The sequence below is a fragment of the Eleutherodactylus coqui genome, unplaced genomic scaffold (genome assembly GCF_035609145.1).
Source record: "Eleutherodactylus coqui strain aEleCoq1 unplaced genomic scaffold, aEleCoq1.hap1 HAP1_SCAFFOLD_28, whole genome shotgun sequence".
NCBI classification, from domain to species: domain Eukaryota; kingdom Metazoa; phylum Chordata; class Amphibia; order Anura; family Eleutherodactylidae; genus Eleutherodactylus; species Eleutherodactylus coqui.
The window spans coordinates 82,114-102,631 of record NW_027101783.1 but is presented as its reverse complement, the minus strand read 5'-3'; the positions used below and the strand labels follow the sequence as shown (position 1 = coordinate 102,631).

The window sequence follows — 20,518 nt, the reverse complement described above, 5'->3', positions numbered from 1 at the left end:
GTAAAGAAAAGTCAAGACCACCGTGCAGAGGTATTTTTATAAGTGTCTGTGGAGAGTTTGCCCTTCACCTTCCAGGAGCTGCACCATACAGATAACTGGCATCATCCTGAGTTCCTCGCTCCTTTTGTTTTGCCTGCATTGGTGAGTTCTTAAAGGGGTGGTCTCGCGAAACCAAGTGGGGTTATACACTTCCGTATGGCCATATTAATGCACTTTGTAATATACATCGTGCATTAAATATGAGCCATACAGAAGTTATTCCACTTACCTGCTCCGTTGCTAGCGTCCTCGTCTCCATGGTTCCGTCTAAATTCGCTGGCAGCTTGCTTTTTTAGACGCGCTTGCGCAGTCCGGTCTTCTCCTTTCAGCACGAGCCGCTTCAGTGTGCTCCCCGCTACAGCTCTTCTGCGCATGCGCAGACGAGCTGTCACTGCTCGGGAGCGCGCTGCAGCGGCCATTCTGCACCTTCCTCTGTTAGAGGAAGGTGCAGAAACTGGAGCTGCCCAGCGGAGAAGCCCAGCCCAGCCCAGCAGCCCCGAGAAGCGTCCCAGGTAAGTGATGGGTCGGGGGGGAACTAGCGCTGCGCCGGGGGAACTAGCGCTGCGCCGGGGGGGGCTGTCGCTGCGCCGGGGGGGCTGCCGCTGTGATGGGGGAACTAGCGCTAGGCCGGGGGGGCTGTCGCTGCGATGGGGGGGCTGTCGCTAGGCCGGGGGGGGCTGCCGCTGCGATGGGGGGGCTGTCGCTAGGCCGGGGGGGGCTGTCGCTAGGCCGGGGGGGGCTGCCGCTAGGCCGGGGGGGGCTGCCGCTGTGATGGGGGAACTAGCGCTAGGCCGGGGGGCCTGTCGCTGCGATGGGGGGGCTGTCGCTAGGCCGGGGGGGGCTGCCGCTGCGATGGGGGGGCTGTCGCTAGGCCGGGGGGCTGTCGCTAGGCCGGGGGGGGCTGCCGCTAGGCCGGGGGGGGCTGCCGCTGTGATGGGGGAACTAGCGCTAGGCCGGGGGGGCTGTCGCTAGGCCGGGGGGGGGGGCTGTCGCTAGGCCGGGGGGGGCTGCCGCTAGGCCGGGGGAACTAGCGCTGGGCTCCGGAACCTAGCGCTGGGCTCCGGGGCCTTCACCTGTGCTGAGGGTCTAGCGCTGGGGAGCCGGGGGCTAGCGCCGGTTACCTGCTGCCTGGCGGTGGGCGTCTGGTCGGCGGCTGCGGGGCGTCTGGTCGGCGGCTGCGATGCGTCCGGTTGCCATGGAGACACAGCTGGCGGCGTCTCGGGGACGCGCACGTCGGGCTGCAGCGAGCGACGGGGAAAGAGCCGGCGGCCATCTTGAGAAAACTTTTATAAGTTGCTGAAACGCTGGAACGGTAAGTACAAACCAGCTAGAAATGTCATTTACAGGGGGGCTTAGTAATGTGTACTTAATGGGGGGGACTGGGCAAAAAAAAAATTTAACTGCTTCCTCGAGACATCTCCTTTAACTGTAAAGTGTTGAAGGTTTGCCGGGCCCTGACCGCTCCCAGGGCCTGAGGCACTTAACCACTAAAGCGTGTGTGAACTCTCTCTATTATCACCGAGGTTCATTCCGGTGAGTAAAGAAACGGTGGCGTCACGTGACACATGTATTCCTGTTATATGTATATTGGCCATGCTTCTCCTAGGGGTGTCCGGAAGAGGCCCAGCGATGCTCTGGCTGAGACTCCGTGTGTCCCTCAGAGGGAGCCTGGTAGGTGCCACCATGACATGTGACAGTTTTACCCTCCCAGCTCCCCAGCGTATGCCCGTGTCTGGAGTTACCCTATGTGACGCTGCACAGAGCTGACTGTGTGTGGCGTCCATACAGTGCGGTGCTGAGTGTATGAGGTATCCATACAGTGCGGTGCTGAGTGTGTGTGTGGTGTACATGCAGTGCAGAGCTCTGTGTGTGGTGTACATGCAGTGCAGAGCTGTGTGTGTGGTGTACATGCAGTGCAGAGCTCTGTGTGTGGTGTACATGCAGTGCAGAACTGTGTGAGTGTAGTGTCAATGAAGAGCAGAGCTGAGTGTGTGTGGTGCCCATAGAATGCAGTGCTGAGTGTGTGTGGTGTCCACTGAGTATGTGGTGCCCATGCAGTGCAGAGCTGTGTGTAGTACCCATGCAGTGCAGAGCTGTGTGTAGTACCCATGCAGTGCAGAGCTGTGTGTGTGGTGTCCATGCAGTGCAGAGCTGAGTGTGTGGTGTCCATGCAGTGCAGAGGTGTGTGCGTGTGGTGTCCATGCAGTGCAGAGCTGAGTGTGTGTGGTGCCCATAGAATGCAGTGCTGAGTGTGTGTGGTGTCCATTGAGTATGTGGTGGCCATGCAGTGCAGAGCTGAGTGTGTGTGTGGTGTCCATGCAGTGCAGAGATGTGTGTGGTGTCTATGCAGTGCAGAGCTGTATGTGCGTGGTGCTCAGGCGGTGTAGAGCTGTGAAGGTCAGGCAGCTCCGCCATGACAGCTGCTGACGTCTCCCTCACGCACTCATTAGACAACCACAGCAGCTCTAGGCCAGCGCGGCCCGACTCCTCCCACACACGTGACTAATCTGACGTAATCAAATGGAATCCGGGCGCATATATCCCTATTCAACACCACCTCTACTCGAGCCAACCAATCCGGGCTCTCCGGTGCTGTATGGGTGTATTACTCAGCAGCCGCCTCTAGATGTCGCTGTTCGTATGCCAGTCCAGACAGTAGCCGCTCCTCCCCGCAGCGTCCTGCGTACAATAACAGCACAGCTCCGCGGAGAGGCCGTGTCATCAGGTAAGTGATCGTCTCTGTACCTATCACTGCTGGCTGCCCGCATCATGGCCACCGCCTGGGCTTCTCCTACAGCGCCGGAACCGGGGGTGGGGAGCTGTGGAGAGGGGTGGCCTGGGCCTGCAGGTAGGTAATGGGGAGCTGGTGCTGTGCCCACTGCAGCAAGGGGGGTGACAGCCGGCACCCGACCCCTGGTGTCCCTCGGCTGTGTGCAGTGGGGGACGGAGCCGAATCCCAGCTGGCAGGGTTTATAAGGCCAGGAATGAGGAGCAGCCTGTGTGCCCACCTGTGGGGTGGCACCTCCTCCACTATGTACCCCAAAGACTGACGGGGTGGCCCTTCCCCTGCTGTGGTCTGTTTGTTTGCCAGATGTGCCCACCCCGGAGGAATACACTGTGCAGGTGAGGATGCCCACCAGAGCGCCACCCTAAGTGCATCACAAGGCGGTTGTATATTAGTGGCGGTAATGATATATCGCTGTCATCACACACGGACCGCCGCTGTCCCGCTGTTATTTATCCTCGCAGTGTATATTCGCACGGACCGCCGCTGTCCCGCTGTTGTTTATCCTCGCAGTGTATATTCGCACGGACCGCCGCTGTCCCGCTGCTGTTTATCCTCGCAGTGTATATTCGCACGGACCGCCGCTGTCCCGCTGCTGTTTATCCTCGCAGTGTATATTCGCACGGACCGCCGCTGTCCCGCTGTTATTTATCCTCGCAGGGTATATTCACACGGACCGCCGCTGTCCCGCTGTTATTTATCCTCGCAGTGTGTAGTCACACGGACCTCCGCTGTTATTTATCCTCGCAGTGTATAGTCACACGGACCGCCGCTATCCCGCTGTTATTTATCCTCGCAGTGTATAGTCACATGGACCGCCGCTGTCCCGCTGTTATTTATCCTCGCAGTGTATAGTCACACGGACCGCCGCTGTCCCGCTGTTATTTATCCTCGCAGTGTATATTCGCACGGACCGCCGCTGTCCCGCTGTTATTTATCCTCGCAGTGTATATTCACACGGACTGCCGCTGTCCCGCTGCTGTTTATCCTCGCAGTGTATATTCACACGGACCGCCGCTGTCCCGCTGTTATTTATCCTCGCAGTGTATAGTCACACGGACCGCCGCTATCCCGCTGTTATTTATCCTCGCAGTGTATAGTCACACGGACCGCCGCTATCCCGCTGTTATTTATCCTCGCAGTGTATAGTCGCACGGACCGCCGCTGTCCCGCTGTTATTTATCCTCGCAGTGTATAGTCGCACGGACCGCCGCTGTCCCGCTGTTATTTATCCTCGCAGGGTATAGTCACACGGACCGCCGCTGTCCCGCTGTTATTTATCCTCGCAGGGTATAGTCACACGGACCGCCGCTGTCCCGCTGCTATTTATCCTCGCAGTGTATAGTCACACGGACCGCCGCTGTCCCGCTGTTATTTATCCTCGCAGTGTATAGTCACACGGACCGCCGCTGTCCCGCTGTTATTTATCCTCGCAGTGTATAGTCACACGGACCGCCGCTGTCCCGCTGTTATTTATCCTCGCAGTGTATAGTCACATGGACCGCCGCTGTCCCGCTGTTATTTATCCTCGCAGTGTATAGTCACATGGAACGTTTATTTTTTTTCTCTTCATTTTAAACTTATGCTGTTTGCAAAAAAATAAATCTCCGCCCGCCGTCTGTCAGTGCGATGTTTATACGGGAACAGCCCGTTCACGTCTGTCGCTGCGTTTACCTATGGCTCTCCGGATGCGAGCGCGATCCAGTGTAAACCCCCTTTGTACCCATGGGAACCACAAATAAAGAGAAAATCCTTGAGGCCGAATTCACACACACATATTTGCGCAATACACAGAAAACGGATGCCATTGAGTTCCATAGGTGTGTTCACATGTGGGTATTTGCCACGTACACGTAAGTCTGTCACGCACCCAAAAAAAAAAAAAAAAAAATCGACGTTCTCTAGTTTCCTGCTCATTTGCGCATCCTGAACTCATTAAACTAATTGGCCATCTTATTGGCTGAGAACATCGGTGCGTGTTTTATTGGCGCCCACAAAAAGTTTAAAAACCGTGCAGACGGGCGTACACGCGTGTAAATATGGCCGGAAATGCAGGAAAGTTACAAAACAAAATTTTTTTGGGGGAAATCGAGGGGCAGAAAACTCCCATGGATGAGTGTGAAGCCTACAGAGGATCCATCATGGGAGGGTCAGCGGGGTTGGCTGCCATCCTCGCCCCCCTGCGCCCGGATGAGCTCTCTATCTCCTCAGGTCCGGCACTGGCACTCTGTGTCCACACGGCGCGGAGTGTCCGCAGCGAGCATTCCACTGCAGATCCACCACAAATTCCACATCGTTTGGTGCGGATTTTGGGTGAGAATTGACCCACTTTAGGTGAAAACGACTCCGAAAATCCGCTGTTATAATTGACACACTGTGGTTTTAGTCCGTGGGCTGGGGGTGGCAGAGGCGTGTAGCCAGCCCCACTGACTTTATCCTATAAGGGGTCCTCTTTAACCCTTTAAGGACCACCCAGTGTAAGTTTATGGTGGGTGGTATATGGAGCGGTCTTGGGCTGTTACTGACTGCTGATACTCTCTGCTTAGCTGCCGTTGTTAGATGTGCTTGACAGCCCATGTAAGCAGCCGGCCGGAGGGGAGGCTAGTGAGCGCTCCCAGGTCTGCCATGGATTGCAGTTTATTAAGCTCCGCCATAAGCAGGGCTTTATAGAATGCTGCTAAAACTACAAGCTGAGGTTTTGCAGTACAGTGTGGAAACAATCAAACTATTGTGTAAGTTATGTTAAAAGTTCAAAAAAGCCTTTTTTCTTTTTCGCATGTAAGATCAATTTTAACAAAAAATGCCATTGTGACTTTCATAAAAGTCCAAACTATTGGGTTTGTGTGTTTAAAGGGGTTGTCTCGCGCCCAAACGGGTTTTTTTTTTTTGTTTTTTTTTTGCATAGGCCCCCCGTTCGGCACAGGACAAACCCAAGGGATGTGTTAAAATAAAAAAAATATATATATTACCTACCCGAATCCCCGCTCTCCGACTTCTTCCTTCTCCAAGATGGCCGCCGGGATCTTCACCCATGATGCACCGCAGGTCTTCTCCCATGGTGCACCGTGGGCTCTGTACGGTCCATTGCCGATTCCAGCCTCCTGATTGGCTGGAATCGGCACACGTGACAGGGCGGAGCTACGCGATGATGCGTAGAAGGGGCGGAGCCAGAACGCCGCTCGTGCCCGGACGACCAGAAGGGAGAAGACCCTTCTGCGCAAGCGCGTCTAAAAAAGCAAGGAGACCCCGAAATTAGATGGAACCTTGGAGACGGGGACGCCAGCAACGGAGGGGGTAAGTGAATAACTTCTGTATGGCTCATATTTAATGCACGATGTATATTACAAAGTGCATTAATATGGCCATACCAAAGTGCTTAACCCCACTTGCTGCCGCGAGACAACCCCTTTAAGCAAAAAACATCCCTCCCCAAGAAGTTGTTGTTGGAATCGAATGAAACTTTCTCTGTGTGATTGTAGCATTGATGTAAGTGATTACAATATCAGAGCAAAAGGAGATTTATTGCAGAAAACAAAACACTTAAATGGAGGCTCTAGTACTCTTCTGTACCACCTCTAGCTTAGATACAAGAAGTGATACAGGGGGCATGGAGGCTCTAGTACCCTGTTGTACCACATCTAGCTTGGATACAAGGTGTGATACGGGCAGGCATGGAGGCTCTAGTACCCTGTTGTACCTCCTCTAGCTTGGATACAATATGTGATACGGGCGGGCATGGAGGCTCTAGTACCCTGTTGTATCCAACCTAGAGGAGGTACAAGATGTGGTACAGGTGGGCATGGAGGCTCTAGTACCCTGTTGTACCTCCTCTAGGTTGGATACAAGATGTGATGCGGGCGGGCATGGAGGCTCTAGTACCCTGTTGTACCTCCTCTAGGTTGGATACAAGATGTGATGCGGGCGGGCATGGAGGCTCTAGTACCCTGTTGTACCTCCTCTAGGTTGGATACAAGATGTGGTACAGGTGGGCATGGAGGCTCTAGTACCCTGTTGTACCACCTCTAGCTTGGATACAATATGTGATGCGGGCATGGAGGCTCTAGTACCCTGTTGTATCCAACCTAGAGGAGGTACAAGATGTGGTACAGGTGGGCATGGAGGCTATAGTACCCTGTTGTACCTCCTCTAGGTTGGATACAAGATGTGGTACAGGTGGGCATGGAGGCTCTAGTACCCTGTTGTACTGCCTCTAGCTTTGATACAAGATGTGATACGGGCGGGCATGGAGGCTCTAGTACCCTGTTGTACCTCCTCTAGGTTGGATACAAAGATGTACAGGCGGGCATGGAGGCTGTAGTACCCTGTTGTACTGCCTCTAGCTTGGATGCAAGATGTAACACGGGCGGGCATGGAGGCATACAGGTTCTGTATGGTATCCTGCGGCTTATCGCTCCACATTTTGCTGTAATTGCCTCTATATTGTGTAAACTCGTAGGCTGGCGAAGTTGGTGTCCTAGATGGTGCCATACATGTTCTATTGGTGTTAAATCTGGTGACCGGGCAGCCATATAAGTGTGACAATGTTGTGGGGGCTTACTCTGACCCCCTTGTGTGTGCGGCCGGGCATTATCCTGCTGCCCTTTGGAAGCCGCCATGAGAGGAACATATGTGGCTGCAAGATCTCCTGAACATATCAGTGAGCTGTCATTGTCCCTCGTACCAGTAGTAGGGGTGACCAACAGTTATATGCGATGGCCCACCAGACCATCACACCAGCAGGGGGCAGTGTGCCGCTCCACAGCAAAGGCAGGATTGAGGCGCTCACTCCGAGGTCTACAGACACGAACACGGCTGTCATGAGGGCCCAAACTAAACCTGGATTAATCGCTGAAGATAACCCTGTTCCCCCTCCGTAGCGTCCAGTTTCATTATTCACGACATCACTGCATACGGAGGCGACAGCGGGTGGGGGTCAGAGGCCGTACATGTAATGGGCGCCAGGAGACCAAATGTCCTTCAGCCAAGCCCCTGGAAATGGTCCTGACAGACACAGGGGTGTAACGGTGGTGAGAAGATCGCACATGTTTGAGTCTATTTAAAACAATGGGGTTCATATTCGTGCTTCTTACAACACACTAATCTTGCACCATTTTCACGGCTCATGCCCGCGGCTGGGTCGGATTCCACCTGCGAAATCTCGCAGCAGAATCAGACCCCCAGAGACCCAATACTCACCGGATTCACCGCAAGAGTGTCAGTTGGTGAGCCGGCAGGCATGCATAGTGCAGCGCATGGCACACCGGCACTAGGGTATGACGTGGGTTTCTGCGATACTTCTGCATTGCCTACAGCACGAAGTACTGCAGGACGGGCGGCTTCTGTTGGCTGCAGTGGAAGCCGTCTGCGTTCTTCCGAACAAATTAGAACATGCTGCGATTCTCCTCCGCGAGTGAAAATCGCAACTGATTTCTGCTTGTGGGCAGGGGAGAACCGGTTTACACTGCATGTCTATGGATGGACATTGCTGTGGAAATCGCAGCGGGTGTCTGACTGTGATTTGCGCAGTGATACTGCGTCCGTGGGCATGTAACTGCGTGCTGAGTTTAGCAGTGAAATGACTATTGCTTCTGGTTTCTTGTTCACTCCATATCGCAGGCGTGAAGACGTCACAAGTGGGAATGAAACCGTTGAAAATCATTAGTTCAGTTTCATAATCGTGCATTTTCACTTGCGCTCATATTGCGTGAAAATGCACAATTTTCTCACCAGTGTGAAGCCCGCCTTGGTTGTCGATTGGGCCACTGCATATCTGCTGCGGGGTCTCCATTGTGGTAAGCTCACTGCAGATACAGCCTGTCTAAAGCTGCCTTTACAATCAGTCCGGGATGGGACTACATGTAGGCTCTCTACTGGATGTGTTTGCCAAATTTCCAGTTTTCCTTTTTTTTTTTTCTCTTTACCACAAAGATGCAGCAAAAACAGCTGTGGATTTTTTGATGCGGTTTCTGGTGTGTGTTTGGTTTTTTTTTGTTTCTGCATCCGTAATACCCTATGTCAGTGGTGGCACACATAGCCCTCCCTGCTGGCACACGCGCTCTCCGTGGTTGCGAATACCGGCAGGAGTGCCGCGGCTCCCCTACTGACACACTTGCGGCTGGCGCTGCTAGCGGTGCTGATCCAGGCACGCACTGTGACGTCAGTGTGCAGTCGGGATCCCCCCTCTCCTCCATGGTTCTACGAGAACAGAAGGGAGGAAGCTCCTGGAAGCGCACTGACATCACACTGTGCACCTGGAATCAGCGCCAAGCAGAGGAGCAGCGATGCTTCAACAAGGAGGAGGGGGTAAGCATTACAGCTGGGGCCGCTGTGGGCTGTCCCTATTGGCGCTGGGGCCGCTGTGGGCTGTCCCTATTGGCGCTGGGGCCGCTGTGGGCTGTCCCTATTGGCGCTGGGGCCGCTGTGGGCTGTCCCTATTGGCCCTATGTCACTATTTACATGTGGCGAAAATGCTGCAGAATGTCCTCAATGGAAATTTCCATAGCAAATTCTGCAGTATTTTTGCGCATCCAAAAAGCAGTAAGAATCTGCACCCGGGCTATTTTGACACATCCCTTTACTTTTTAGAACAACGGGGGTAAAATCATATGCCGTGATAAACCCGCCCCTGACGTGTTGGCACTTTGCGGTAAATAGTTGGGTTTTGGGTTGCAGTTTGGGCCCTCGGTTTCTTAAAGGGGTTGTCCCGCGATAGCAAGTGGGGTCATACACTTCCGTATGGCCATATTAATGCACTTTGTAATGTACATCGTGCATTAAATATGAGCCATACAGAAGTTATTCACTTACCTGCTCCGTTGCTAGCGTCCCCGTCGCCATGGTGCTGCCTAATTTCAGCGTCTAATCGCCCGATTAGACGCGCTTGCGCAGATGGGTCTTTTCCCTTCGGCTCGGTCCGGCAGCAGCGGCGTTCTGGCTCCGCCCCCTTGTGCGCGTCATCGCGTAGCTCCGCCCCGTCACATGTGCCGATTCCAGCCAATCAGGAGGCTGGAATTGGCACATGTGACGGGGCGGAGCTACGCGATGCCGCGAACAAGGGGGCGGAGCCAGAACGCTGCCGAGCCGAAGGGAAAAGACCCATCTGCGCAAGCGCGTCTAATCGGGCGATTAGACGCTGAAATTAGACAGCACCATGGCGACGGGGACGCCAGCAACGGAGCAGGTAAGTGAATAACTTCTGTATGGCTCATATTTAATGCACAATGTACATTACAAAGTGCATTAATATGGCCATACAGAAGTGTATAACCCCACTTGCTGCCGCGGGACAACCCCTTTAAGGTTTCGCCATCACTGCCCTATATGAAGGCACCCTAACAGAGGTGTGTATACGGGGGTTGGATATGCAGATGGTCAGACCTGATACTGGGCCGCTGCTGTCCCGATCTGCATTGCGTTGTCTTCTCCTTTCGTACTTCACTGACTCCTTCCCGGATTTCTTTTTCTAGCGCATCAAGATACAATCATGTCCTACGTCTTTGTGAATGATTCATCCCAGACCAACGTTCCCCTCCTGCAGGCCTGCATCGATGGCGACTTCAACTTTTCCAAGCGCCTTCTAGAAAGTGGTTTTGATCCCAATATCCGGGACAGCCGGGGCCGTACGGGGCTTCACCTGGCTGCGGCGAGAGGGAATGTAGACATCTGTCAACTGCTGCACAAATTTGGAGCTGATCTCCTCGCCACCGATTACCAGGGTAACACCGCCCTGCACCTCTGTGGGCACGTGGACACTATACAGTTCTTGGTCTCCAATGGGCTCAAAATTGATATTTGGTGAGTTGTCGAGATTTTATGACACAGATCTCTGTAGCGCAAACATTTCAGGAAAGAAGTGAGAGGTCCCCTTTACAGAGGTACTAGAAATTATTAGATTGTACCAGTGTTTCTGGTGGCACAATTTGCCGCACAGTACTGCTACATGCATGTCACACAGCTCTGCTACATACATTGTTCATCCCATACAATAGGGATTAGAAGCAGCACAGCACTGGAGATGAAGGACCTGTGATGACATCAGCATCATGCTCCACCCCTGATCACATGACTGTGACGCTCATCCCCAGTAAATGACTTGTATGCTCCGCGGGGGGATTTGTAGTTTGCCTGTAATCTGCACAAGGATGTAGGACCTTTGATGACATCACCATCATGTGATCAGGGGCGGAGCATGTAAGTCACTCACGCACAAAAAAACTGGTCATCGTTAGTAGTTTGTTTCCACCTCAGACTTTCATGATATGTCATAACTGTCTAATAGGTTCAGGTCCCAGAGGTCAGGCCGGCATATAATACGAGATCTGAGTCTGACCGCCCCCGGACCTGCTGCATACTGTGATTGGGGGGTTTGAAAGTATGGAAACAGTGGACCAGGCTGCTTGCGCATTTTCTATAACTGCCAATGCGATTGCTGTGATTGGTTCATCGAGCGCTGCAGTGATTGGCTGAGTCGCGGCGCTCGAGAATCAGCTGGAGCTAGCACTTCCTGGAGGCGGGCATTAGGAAGCATTCCCTGAAGACCACAAACAAGTTCTGGAGCTGCTGAGGAGACGTGTGGCAGAGCGAACAACACCTCTTAGGGGATGTATTGTTTGGTTTTTTTTGCAGCTAGGGCTTATTTTAGGGACAAACCGTAAGATTCCCTACTGTAAATTTTGCATCGCACTGCCCGAAAACTGCAATTTTAAGCAATAGGAAAAAAAAAGGCTCCATAGGGAAACATGGGCTACAAAATGTCGCAAATCACAGCTGTATAGAGCATGCTGCAATTTTTTTTTTTCCTCGCATTGTAGCAGCCTACAAAACCTCGCTGATGTTAAGGAACCCATTGGAAAGCAGAGCTTGAAGACGGCAGTAGATTGCTGCCAGACTTTGCGGGGAAATGGCAACTGAATCGCACAAAGTAACATACTAGCAGGTTGGATTGTTAGGCCAAGACGGCATCCCCTGTTCACATTCTCTACTACCGCGTTTCCTCGAAAATAAGCCCTAGCACGTTTTTTGGGGAGGCTTTAAATATAAGAGTTACGATAGTTAATAATAATAAAAAAGTTAATAGGAATGCCTTATGTGCATGAAAGGGGCTGTAAAATCGCAATTGCAGCGCCTAAAGAACCAATCACAGCTATCACTTTGTGGAGGCGGGACTTATACATCCCGTGACCAGGAAGTAATCCTCTGCGGCCGAGGCCTGGGGGAACCACGCCGGGGCTCTGGAGAGCAGCCGGAAGGACCTGGACCGAACCTACTGGGCAAGTGACTCGTCTGACCTGCATTAAAGTAAGACATTCCCTGAAAGTAAGCCTTAGTACATCTTTTGGGGCCAGAATGAATATAAGACCCTGTCTTATGTTTGTGGGAACACGGTAGGGTACTACACTTCTCCTGCAGCAATCTCTGCAAAATCATCTGCTTGCCGGGGGTGCTGAGAATGGACCCGGGGCGATCCGCTGCCTGTTCTGAAAGGCAGAGGTTCACTTTAATGTCCTTGAGGGAACAATGATTTGTAATTCAATGGCCTTAATGGTTTCCCATCTGTCATATTATCATTCTGTAATTCACATGTTTTCCCAGCAATCACCAGGGTGCTACCCCGCTCGTTCTGGCGAAACGCAGGGGGGTGAATAAGGAGGTAATCCGCATGTTGGAGTCCTTGGAGGAACAGGAGGTGAAGGGCTTCAACAGGGGCACGCACTCCAAGATGGAAGCCATGCAAACGGCTGAAAGCGAACGGTACGTCCAATGCTCCGAGCTGCTAATGGAGAAGGGGCACAGCACTCTGTCGGAAGGATCCACCGAGGAAGACTGGTATGTTGGGAGCCCTTTATATTCCTTCATAAGTCTCGCTTTTTCTCTAACTCATGCTTTTACTCCTCCGTCTTCACGTATCGCCAGAAGAGCCTCAAAATCGTCTCAAGTTGGAACCCAAAGAGAATATCCCTCCTGCTGACCGTTAATCCCTAATCACTGACTATGACAAAAACATAAATCACTATTGTTTGAAGGGGTTGTGTCGCCTAAAGAAAAAAAATTTATTTTTTTTTGGAACAGCTGGGCATGAAATAAAACAAGACAGCATGCTCGCCTGTACCTCATACATAGCTGAGCGGCTCTTGCACCCGTCATGTACGTCCGCCGAAAGTCAGGTAATCGCTGAAGCCAATCAGAGGCTGTAGCGTCACCGTCCAGAGCTCCTGGCTTCAGTGCTCACATCCTAGGCACCATGATGCCAGGCGTTCTGGATGGTGATGCTGCAGCCTCCAATTGCCTGTTGTGGCCACCTGACTTCCTGTGGACTGGATGCAAGAGATGCTCAGCTGCATACCACGGGGCTGAAGAGAGGCAAGTATGTTTTTAGGGACAACTGCACACAGGCCCTTCCACAATCCTCATTGTGGCAAGGTTACAGGATCCGCGTCACTGCCTAGCAACAATGCAGCAAAATCTGTACTGCGCATGTGCGCCGGCGTGCCGGCTGGACCATCCGTAGTGCAGATTAAGGACCAATGTCCATGGGCAGATTGGATTCTGCATACGAGAGCCTGCAGCAGAATCCAACCCTGCCCGCGGCCGGGGACCTGTCTGGGTCTTCTGCTTACCCATCTGGGTCTTCTGTCTTCTTCACAGCGGATGTATGGGAAAGCTGCGGCTGGTCTGCTGAGGTTTTTTTTTAAACTCCTGCTTTCCTGTGCAATCCACGGCAATGCAATTGAATTGCGGCCGGGCCACGGATTGGACGGCTTCCATTGACTTCAGTGGAAGCTGTTCATGTGGGAACCGCACTGAAATGGGCAGCAAAACAAATCCAAATGCTTTAATTCATGTGCGGACGCCCATGCTTCCCTATGGTGGGTTGATTTGCAGATTCCGCAAATCGGACCCACCTGTGGACATTGGACCGAAGAAGATTCCAGACAGATATGCAGGGTCATCGAACGACCACAGGGTCAGATTTCGCTACGGGATCCTGCATGCAGAATCTGACCGGTTCGTGTGCAGCCGGCCTAAGGAGCTGATGTAGAACAAGTACAGGTTCACAGTTCCTCCACAGCTGATGGTGGTTTGCCTTACTGCAGCCATATAGGTGATCCATAGATGTGGCTTGTCCTTATAGCTGCCTATAGGGTCACTGAATACAGGTTTCTCCCTCTGCTGGAGATCGGCTCTCGGAGAGCTTGTTTTGATTTCTATTGCAGAGTTTAACCCCTTAGTGACGGAGCATTTTTGCTTTTTTCCATTTTTGTTTTTTCCTACTCCCTTTTAAAAAATCGTAGCTCCTTTATTTATCCATCGACATTGCTCTATGAGGGCTTGTTTTTTGCGGGACGAGTTGTATTTTTCAATGGCACTATTTATTGTACCATATACTGTACTGAAAAACTTTTTAAAAATTCTTAGCGGAGAGAAATGGAAAAAAACGACATTCCACCATCTTTCGGTGCGTCCTGTTTCTACAGCACACAAATTGCAACAAAAACGACCTGATATTTTTATTCTATGGGTCAGTACGATTGCTACGATACCAAACTTGTATAGTATTTTTTTTCCTGTAGTACTTTTATTTTATTTTTTTAAGATATTTAATTTTTTTTCAATTATTTTCTGCGGTCATTTTGTGCGCGCAATACCTTTTTTATTCTTTCGGCGACGTAGTTGAGCAAGGGCTCATTTTTTGCGGGATGTCCTGAAGTTTCCGATAGTATCAATTTGGAATACATACGACTTTTTGATCACTTTTTATTGCGTTTTTTCTGGGAGACAGGGTAACTAAAAAAGTGTATTTCTGGCGTTCTTTTCTTTTTTTTTTTTTTTCCACACGACGTTCACCGTGCGGGAAAAATAATGCACTACTTTGATAGATCGGACTTTTACGGACGCGGCGATATCAAATACATATTTTTATTTTATGATTTAGATTTTTTAATAATTGATATGGAAAAAGGGGGGTGATTTAAACTTTTATAACTTTTTTTTTTTTTTTTTTTTTTACAATTAAAAAAACTTTATTGATCTTTTTTTTTTTTTTTACTTTACTTTGAAGTCCCCCTGGGGGACTTTAACATGCGATGCTTTGATCGCTCCTGCAGTATGACGTAATGCTATAGCATTACGTCATACTGCTTTTTTACAGGCAGTCTATGAAGCCACCCTGTGTGGATGGCTTGATAGGCAGTCTGCTAAGGCAGCCCTGGGGTCATTCATTAGGCACCCGGCTGCCATGACACCTGCACGGCTCCCCCGATCTCACCGCGGCATTTAAAGGGTTAATAGCCGCGAACGGCCGAGCGCAGCTTTTGCCCGCGGGTGTCAGCTGTAATAAACAGCTGATGCCCGCGCTGTATGGAGGGAGATAGCGCCGCTACCTCCCTCCATACACGTCCTGCAACAGCAGGACGTAGTTTCCCGATGGGGCGGTCGTTAAGGGGTTAAAGGGAAGCTGTCATGTAAAACGTGCCGTCTGATCTGAGAGCAGCGTGCTATGGAGCAGCTGAGCAGATTTATAGTTAGTTTTGTGGGAGAAGATTCAGTATAGGGGCTCCTTCACTTGGGAGTATATATATCACATGAATGTGCAGCATATATTTTACATCTTGATTATCAATGACCTAGAATAACGATATCCTCTTCTTCCCACACACTGCTATTATGGCAAACCTGACCCATGTGAGCTGCGATCATAGGGCTCCATTCATACTACCATCCTTGTTGGGTTTTTTTTCGGCTGAGTCCTCAGAACCGAACCATGAAAAAACTGTAAGTGCCGCACGTTGCGCCACTTCACCCAGAACGTTATGCTGGTTCTATGCTTGGTTTTCTCTGTGAAAATGACCTTTGCTTGTCATATAATTTCAGTTACATATTAGCTTACAAATGCTGCAAGTTCAGGTTATAAAATGTAGCTTTATTTATAAATATTTGATTTGGCGAGAACAGATATAAAATGTAATAGACACGTATGAACACTGTATGAGACTAGCTTAACCCCTTAGCGACCTTTTTTCCATTTTCGTCTCCCCCCTCCTCCCTTTTTTTTTTTTTTTTTTTTTTTTTTAATCCTAACTCCAAGGCAAAAGGGTTTTGTTTTTGTTTTTTTGGTCTTTTCTACTTTTTATTTTTAAAATCAAATTAATAAAACTTTTTTTACTTTTAATCCTCCTGGGGGTCCACAATGCGCGATGCTTTGATCGCTTATGCAGTATGATGTAATGCCATAGCATTATATCATACTGCATTCTGACGGGCAGCCTATCAAGCCACACCTCGGGGATGGCTTGATAGGCATTCAGTCATGACAGCCCTGGGTCTTTCAGAAGGACCCCAGTTACCATGACTACACTTTCTTCAACTACCTGTACTTTTTCTGTTTTGTCTTTTTACATAAAGTGTGGAAGGATAGGCACGGTTTCGCATGATCTTCTGATCTCTCCTCTGCACACTGTAGGCATTGCAGGACTGTTGCTCTCTGTGTTTCCCTCAGGGTCTTCCCTAGCCCTTCACCCATGTTCTCACTTTCTGGGCTGCTGTGATGTGCCCTTTGCTGGCAGCAAGCTGTATGCAACAGCCTATTGTTGGCTACAGCCTCGTATGATCGGCTCTGTGGGTTGCCTTTAGTCCACTGGAGTTTTACCATATCTTCAATTCTTCACTTGCCTTAGTAGAAGGAACTTATCTCACCATTTCTCATGAGCTTCCCAAATCAGGACAGAATGCAAGAATTACAGAACTGTCAGTCCTACTGGGACGATCAGGGTGGGTACACATTGGGTATGGACATTACATATGCCCCATGTCTCCTTTGAGATTACACGGCGGTCGTTCGCTACTGAACGGCCACTGTTTAAAATGAACGAGGAACAATCAGCTGATCATCCATCGCTTTTAATGTCATTAATTGAAAGATATTTTACTATAACTGGAAGGATTTTCCACTAGAAATCCCTCCCTTATCACTAGTTTCACTCCATGACATTCTCCTGACTGACCAGCAGGTGGCTCTACGTCCTCATTCTCATACAGGGATCCCTATAAGCTTTGGATGCAGCGATGTCACTGGAGACTCTAGTAACTGCTGGTTCTTCACGAAAGCAGGATTGTGTGTACTTTACACAGAAACGACTGGTTATCTTGGTCTCCTATATAAGGGATGCCTCCATGCATCCTAATCTTTCCATGATTGATCAATTAAACGGATTCCTATCGGTGAGATCCGTCACTCATGGGCTATAATATTGTTTAATGGATCCATCTTAGTCTCACAATGTATCCAATCAGTGGATCCCATATTAGTCTGTGTGACAGATGCCACTCTTAGGCGTTGATCACCGCCTTCGATTAATCACTGTATCGGGAGCTTTTCTCAGCGTATACATTAAATTTCCTCATTAACGAGGAAATATTCCTGAAACCCTTCTTTCACCAGACCTCTAGATCTGTCAGGAGATGCCGCTGATCATCGCATCACAGCCCTTTATCTCTGAAAACGTGGGCAAGCGGTCCGAGCCCCTGGACCTCCACCATCGTCTACGATGGACTCGTCTACGCCTCTTATGGAAGACGTTCCGCTTCCTATGTCATTTTTTTCTATGTGACTTACGTGGTTGTTTATAGATAAGTGGATATTTTATGTCTGGGGCGGCTGAACCTCTGGCCTGCAGGAACATTGTGTTCTTCTCATACAGTTTATTGCCAACGTGCTTTGGGGCTGCTTAAGAGCACACTGCTGAAACCTTTCTTGGCAAGAAGAGTCAGGATCTGGTATGTAGGAATACTTTGCTGGAGAGAAATAACAATGCACATAGACGTTCTTCACCTCTGTGAACAGGAGAGCCTATGGATTGTCCTAATTACGTAATGCAAATATAGATTTTCTGCTTAAATGGACACTTGGCGTCTACAGGGCTATAGGACAGGCTTGAAAATGCTAAAGTAGCTGCCGCTTGGCTATCTTGGCTCATTCAAGGATTCCTCCAGATCTCTAACTGTGGCGGACTGCAGCGCCTCGCCCCCAAACTCCATGGCATGAGAGGTTGCGTGTCTGGTGTAAGTCTTCATTGAGCGCCACTGGGTGAGCCTGGAATCCTCCCTTTGTTCCCTGGTGGGTGCTGTGCCCGTCTCTGGAGGTCAGAGGGGAAGGTTCTTTACTTCTGGCCTCATGGGATCCTTCTGCAGTTGTGGGAGAACCCTTCAGTGGTGGAAGTGCTCCCTGTGTTGCTGCACCCGGACCAGAGCTTTGGTGTATGTGACCTCCTGTTTTATCTGTTGCTTCCATCAGCAGATAGCACTCTGGGTGACAGCTAGTATCACCACGGATCAGTACAGGGGAGAGAATTGAGCGTTTTCTAGAGAATCCCATGTACACGCAAAGATAATCTTTCAAAAGATAGATTTTGAGCGATTGTTTTGCATAAGCTGCTAATGGACAATGTCTATTAGCAGCTTATCACCTTTATTTGCATGTAAATGAGCCTCCATGAACTGTATGCAGAGAACAGCAGGTGGTCTGTCCTCTGCATTCAGCTCCTTTGTTCTGCAGCGTGGCTTCAAGCTGCATACAATGTAATCGGCACTTCTGTGGAGAATACAGCACCATGGACAGCAAACACAGCATGCGGTCTGTTATCTTTTCTCTGGTTGAACAATGGATTTTTATGCTCAACTAAAAATCATTGTTCAGCCAAAGAGTGAAAGATGGAAGCATTTACACACAACGTTTATTGCTCAAACTATGGCTTTTGAGTGATAATCGTTGCGTTTAAATGGCCCTTAACCTTGCATAAGTAAGGGGTTGGATTCCACCTTTTGCCTTAACCCCACACGAATGGAAATTATGAGAGATGGCTCTGTGCACTTAGTATCCTGATGGTCCTTGTTTATTTCTGAATGGCCTCAGGGTTCCTGCTGGGCCTTGCCTATAGCTTCAGAGCTTTGGCTCATGCTGTGTAGATTCTGTGCTTGGCCGGTATAGCCTTGAAGCTTTGGCTTGGCCTATCCGTTCTGAGCTTGACTTATCGCCTCCAGGCTTTTGCCTAAGACCTTTTTATGCTCATGGAAAATGGATTACTGGTAAGTAATCTTGTTGTTTTAATCACCTTAAAGGGACAGTTAACCTAAAGTGCAATACTTGCTGTACAAAAAAAAAAGTGCATCGTAGAAGCGGATGTATTCCTGGTTGTCTGCAAACCCACTGAGGACTGTTTGCTTCCCTCCAGCTTCTTACCATACTATGCTGCCCTCCCTGCATCGCTGAAGGATATGAGCGTTTGGATCTATTTCCCCCCCCCCCCTTTTTTTTTCTGTCAGTCTGCATGACAAATTACAGTATACTGTAGCCTTAATCTTAGGCTTACCAATGGATTGCACATGCATGATTTGGTTACGTAATGACGTGTCATTTTCTCTTGCAGCGCTATGGAAAGTCATTCCCTCTTGAATCCAAACCTTCAACAGGGAGAAGGAGTCCTGTCCAGCTTTCGCACCACTTGGCAGGAATTTGTGGAGGATCTTGGATTTTGGAGAGTCCTCCTCCTTCTCATTGTCATTGCCCTACTTTCTCTTGGCATTGCGTACTATGTCAGCGGGGTCCTGCCATTTGTGGAGAATCAGCCAGAACTAGTCCACTAGAGCAAGAGCTAAGCTTGCCTGTGAGCTCGGCGTCTCGATCCTTTCCAGCTCAGCGCTGATTGTGGGTGCTGTGCTTCTGGACTCGACCACTTTGCCACCTTCTTCTCATTACATTATGGGATGTTTTCAGAAGGTCCCTGGAAAGGTTCCACTGTATTAAAGGACATTGGACATATGGACATGCCCGGTTTTTAATGTGCAGTAGATGGAAGACTCTTGAGCTTAAGCCTTGCTACTGGTTTCCTCTTGAGATGAAGAATAACTACCTCCTTTGTTGAGGACTCAGCAAGTATAACATTGAGGAAGAAAAGCAAGGTTCTCGGATGAAGGTTCCATCTGCTTGGTTACAAGAGTCAGTCTTCATCAAAGGGGTTATTCCACCCCAAACATTTATCACCTTCGCAAACAATATGTAATAAGTCTATGATGGTTGGAGGTCCAACTGCTGGGACCCCCAGGGCTTATGAGAGTGGCACAGGCTGAGTCCCTCTAGTGAATGGAGTGGTAGTGTGTATGCATGACCCCTGCTCCATTCACTTCTAAGGAGGATAGCGGAGTGATACACTTGGTTATCTCCCTGGACCGTGAATAGAGCTGAGGTCATGCACTGCCACTGCATTCACTAGTGGGATTTGGGGTACATCGTTCTTCTGATCCCTGGTGGTCCGAACCCTAATAGTGATTAGTGTTTTTAATGGGGTAAACCCTTTATCATTTCATTCCTTCCCACCATCCTTGGTCTCATGACATGAAGTGTTACATGTTATTCATTTCAGTTTCTTATTGGGGTTCTGTTTTGTTATATAATATTGCATCGTAGCCATTTTGGGGTAACCTTTTATTCAGTGGAAAATTGTAATTTTATGGTATTACTAAAATATTAATCAAACTGTTACACTACAATAGAAATCATTGTAATTCTTGATAAAAGGTACAAAATTCTTATCAAATCCCATCCTTCAGTGTAACATACAAGTGTATTGCCTCAACTTAACCCCTCTACGTCTGTCGGTCTTCTTTTGTCAGTTAAAGGGGTTATCCCATAATTTTATTTAG

At 49.7% G+C, this 20,518-nt stretch overlaps 2 protein-coding genes across 5 annotated transcripts in view; one reads left to right on the top strand and one right to left on the bottom strand.

Annotated features, from left to right (window-relative positions):
* LOC136591276 (sorting nexin-31-like) overlaps nucleotides 1-20,518 on the bottom strand; it is a 129,683-nt gene that overhangs the window by 56,679 nt on the left and 52,486 nt on the right. The window lies entirely within an intron of this gene.
* Nucleotides 1,623-20,347, top strand: LOC136591281 (ankyrin repeat domain-containing protein 46). 3 transcript variants are annotated; one of them, XM_066588497.1, is made up of 4 exons: nucleotides 1,623-1,710; nucleotides 10,291-10,618; nucleotides 12,416-12,649; nucleotides 19,246-20,347. In XM_066588497.1, the coding sequence occupies exons 2-4, from the start codon at nucleotides 10,308-10,310 to the stop codon at nucleotides 19,460-19,462; spliced, it is 762 nt and encodes a 253-aa protein (XP_066444594.1). In that variant the 5' UTR covers nucleotides 1,623-1,710; nucleotides 10,291-10,307; the 3' UTR covers nucleotides 19,463-20,347. The 3 variants fall into 3 exon arrangements, with proteins under 3 accessions (XP_066444594.1, XP_066444595.1, XP_066444596.1); XM_066588498.1 differs by lacking the exon at nucleotides 1,623-1,710 and adding an exon at nucleotides 2,632-2,764 and having other exon boundaries at nucleotides 19,246-20,346; XM_066588499.1 differs by lacking the exon at nucleotides 1,623-1,710 and adding an exon at nucleotides 2,765-2,887.

Bases quoted from the DNA above. Each gene is read 5' to 3' on its own strand.
- LOC136591281 (XM_066588498.1), top strand. From the start codon at position 2,680: ATGCCAGTCCAGACAGTAGCCGCTCCTCCCCGCAGCGTCCTGCGTACA. The intron at 2,765-10,290 runs GTAAGTGATCGT...TTCTTTTTCTAG, and splicing joins CGGAGAGGCCGTGTCATCAG to CGCATCAAGATACAATCATG. The intron at 10,619-12,415 runs GTGAGTTGTCGA...ATGTTTTCCCAG, and splicing joins GGGCTCAAAATTGATATTTG to CAATCACCAGGGTGCTACCC.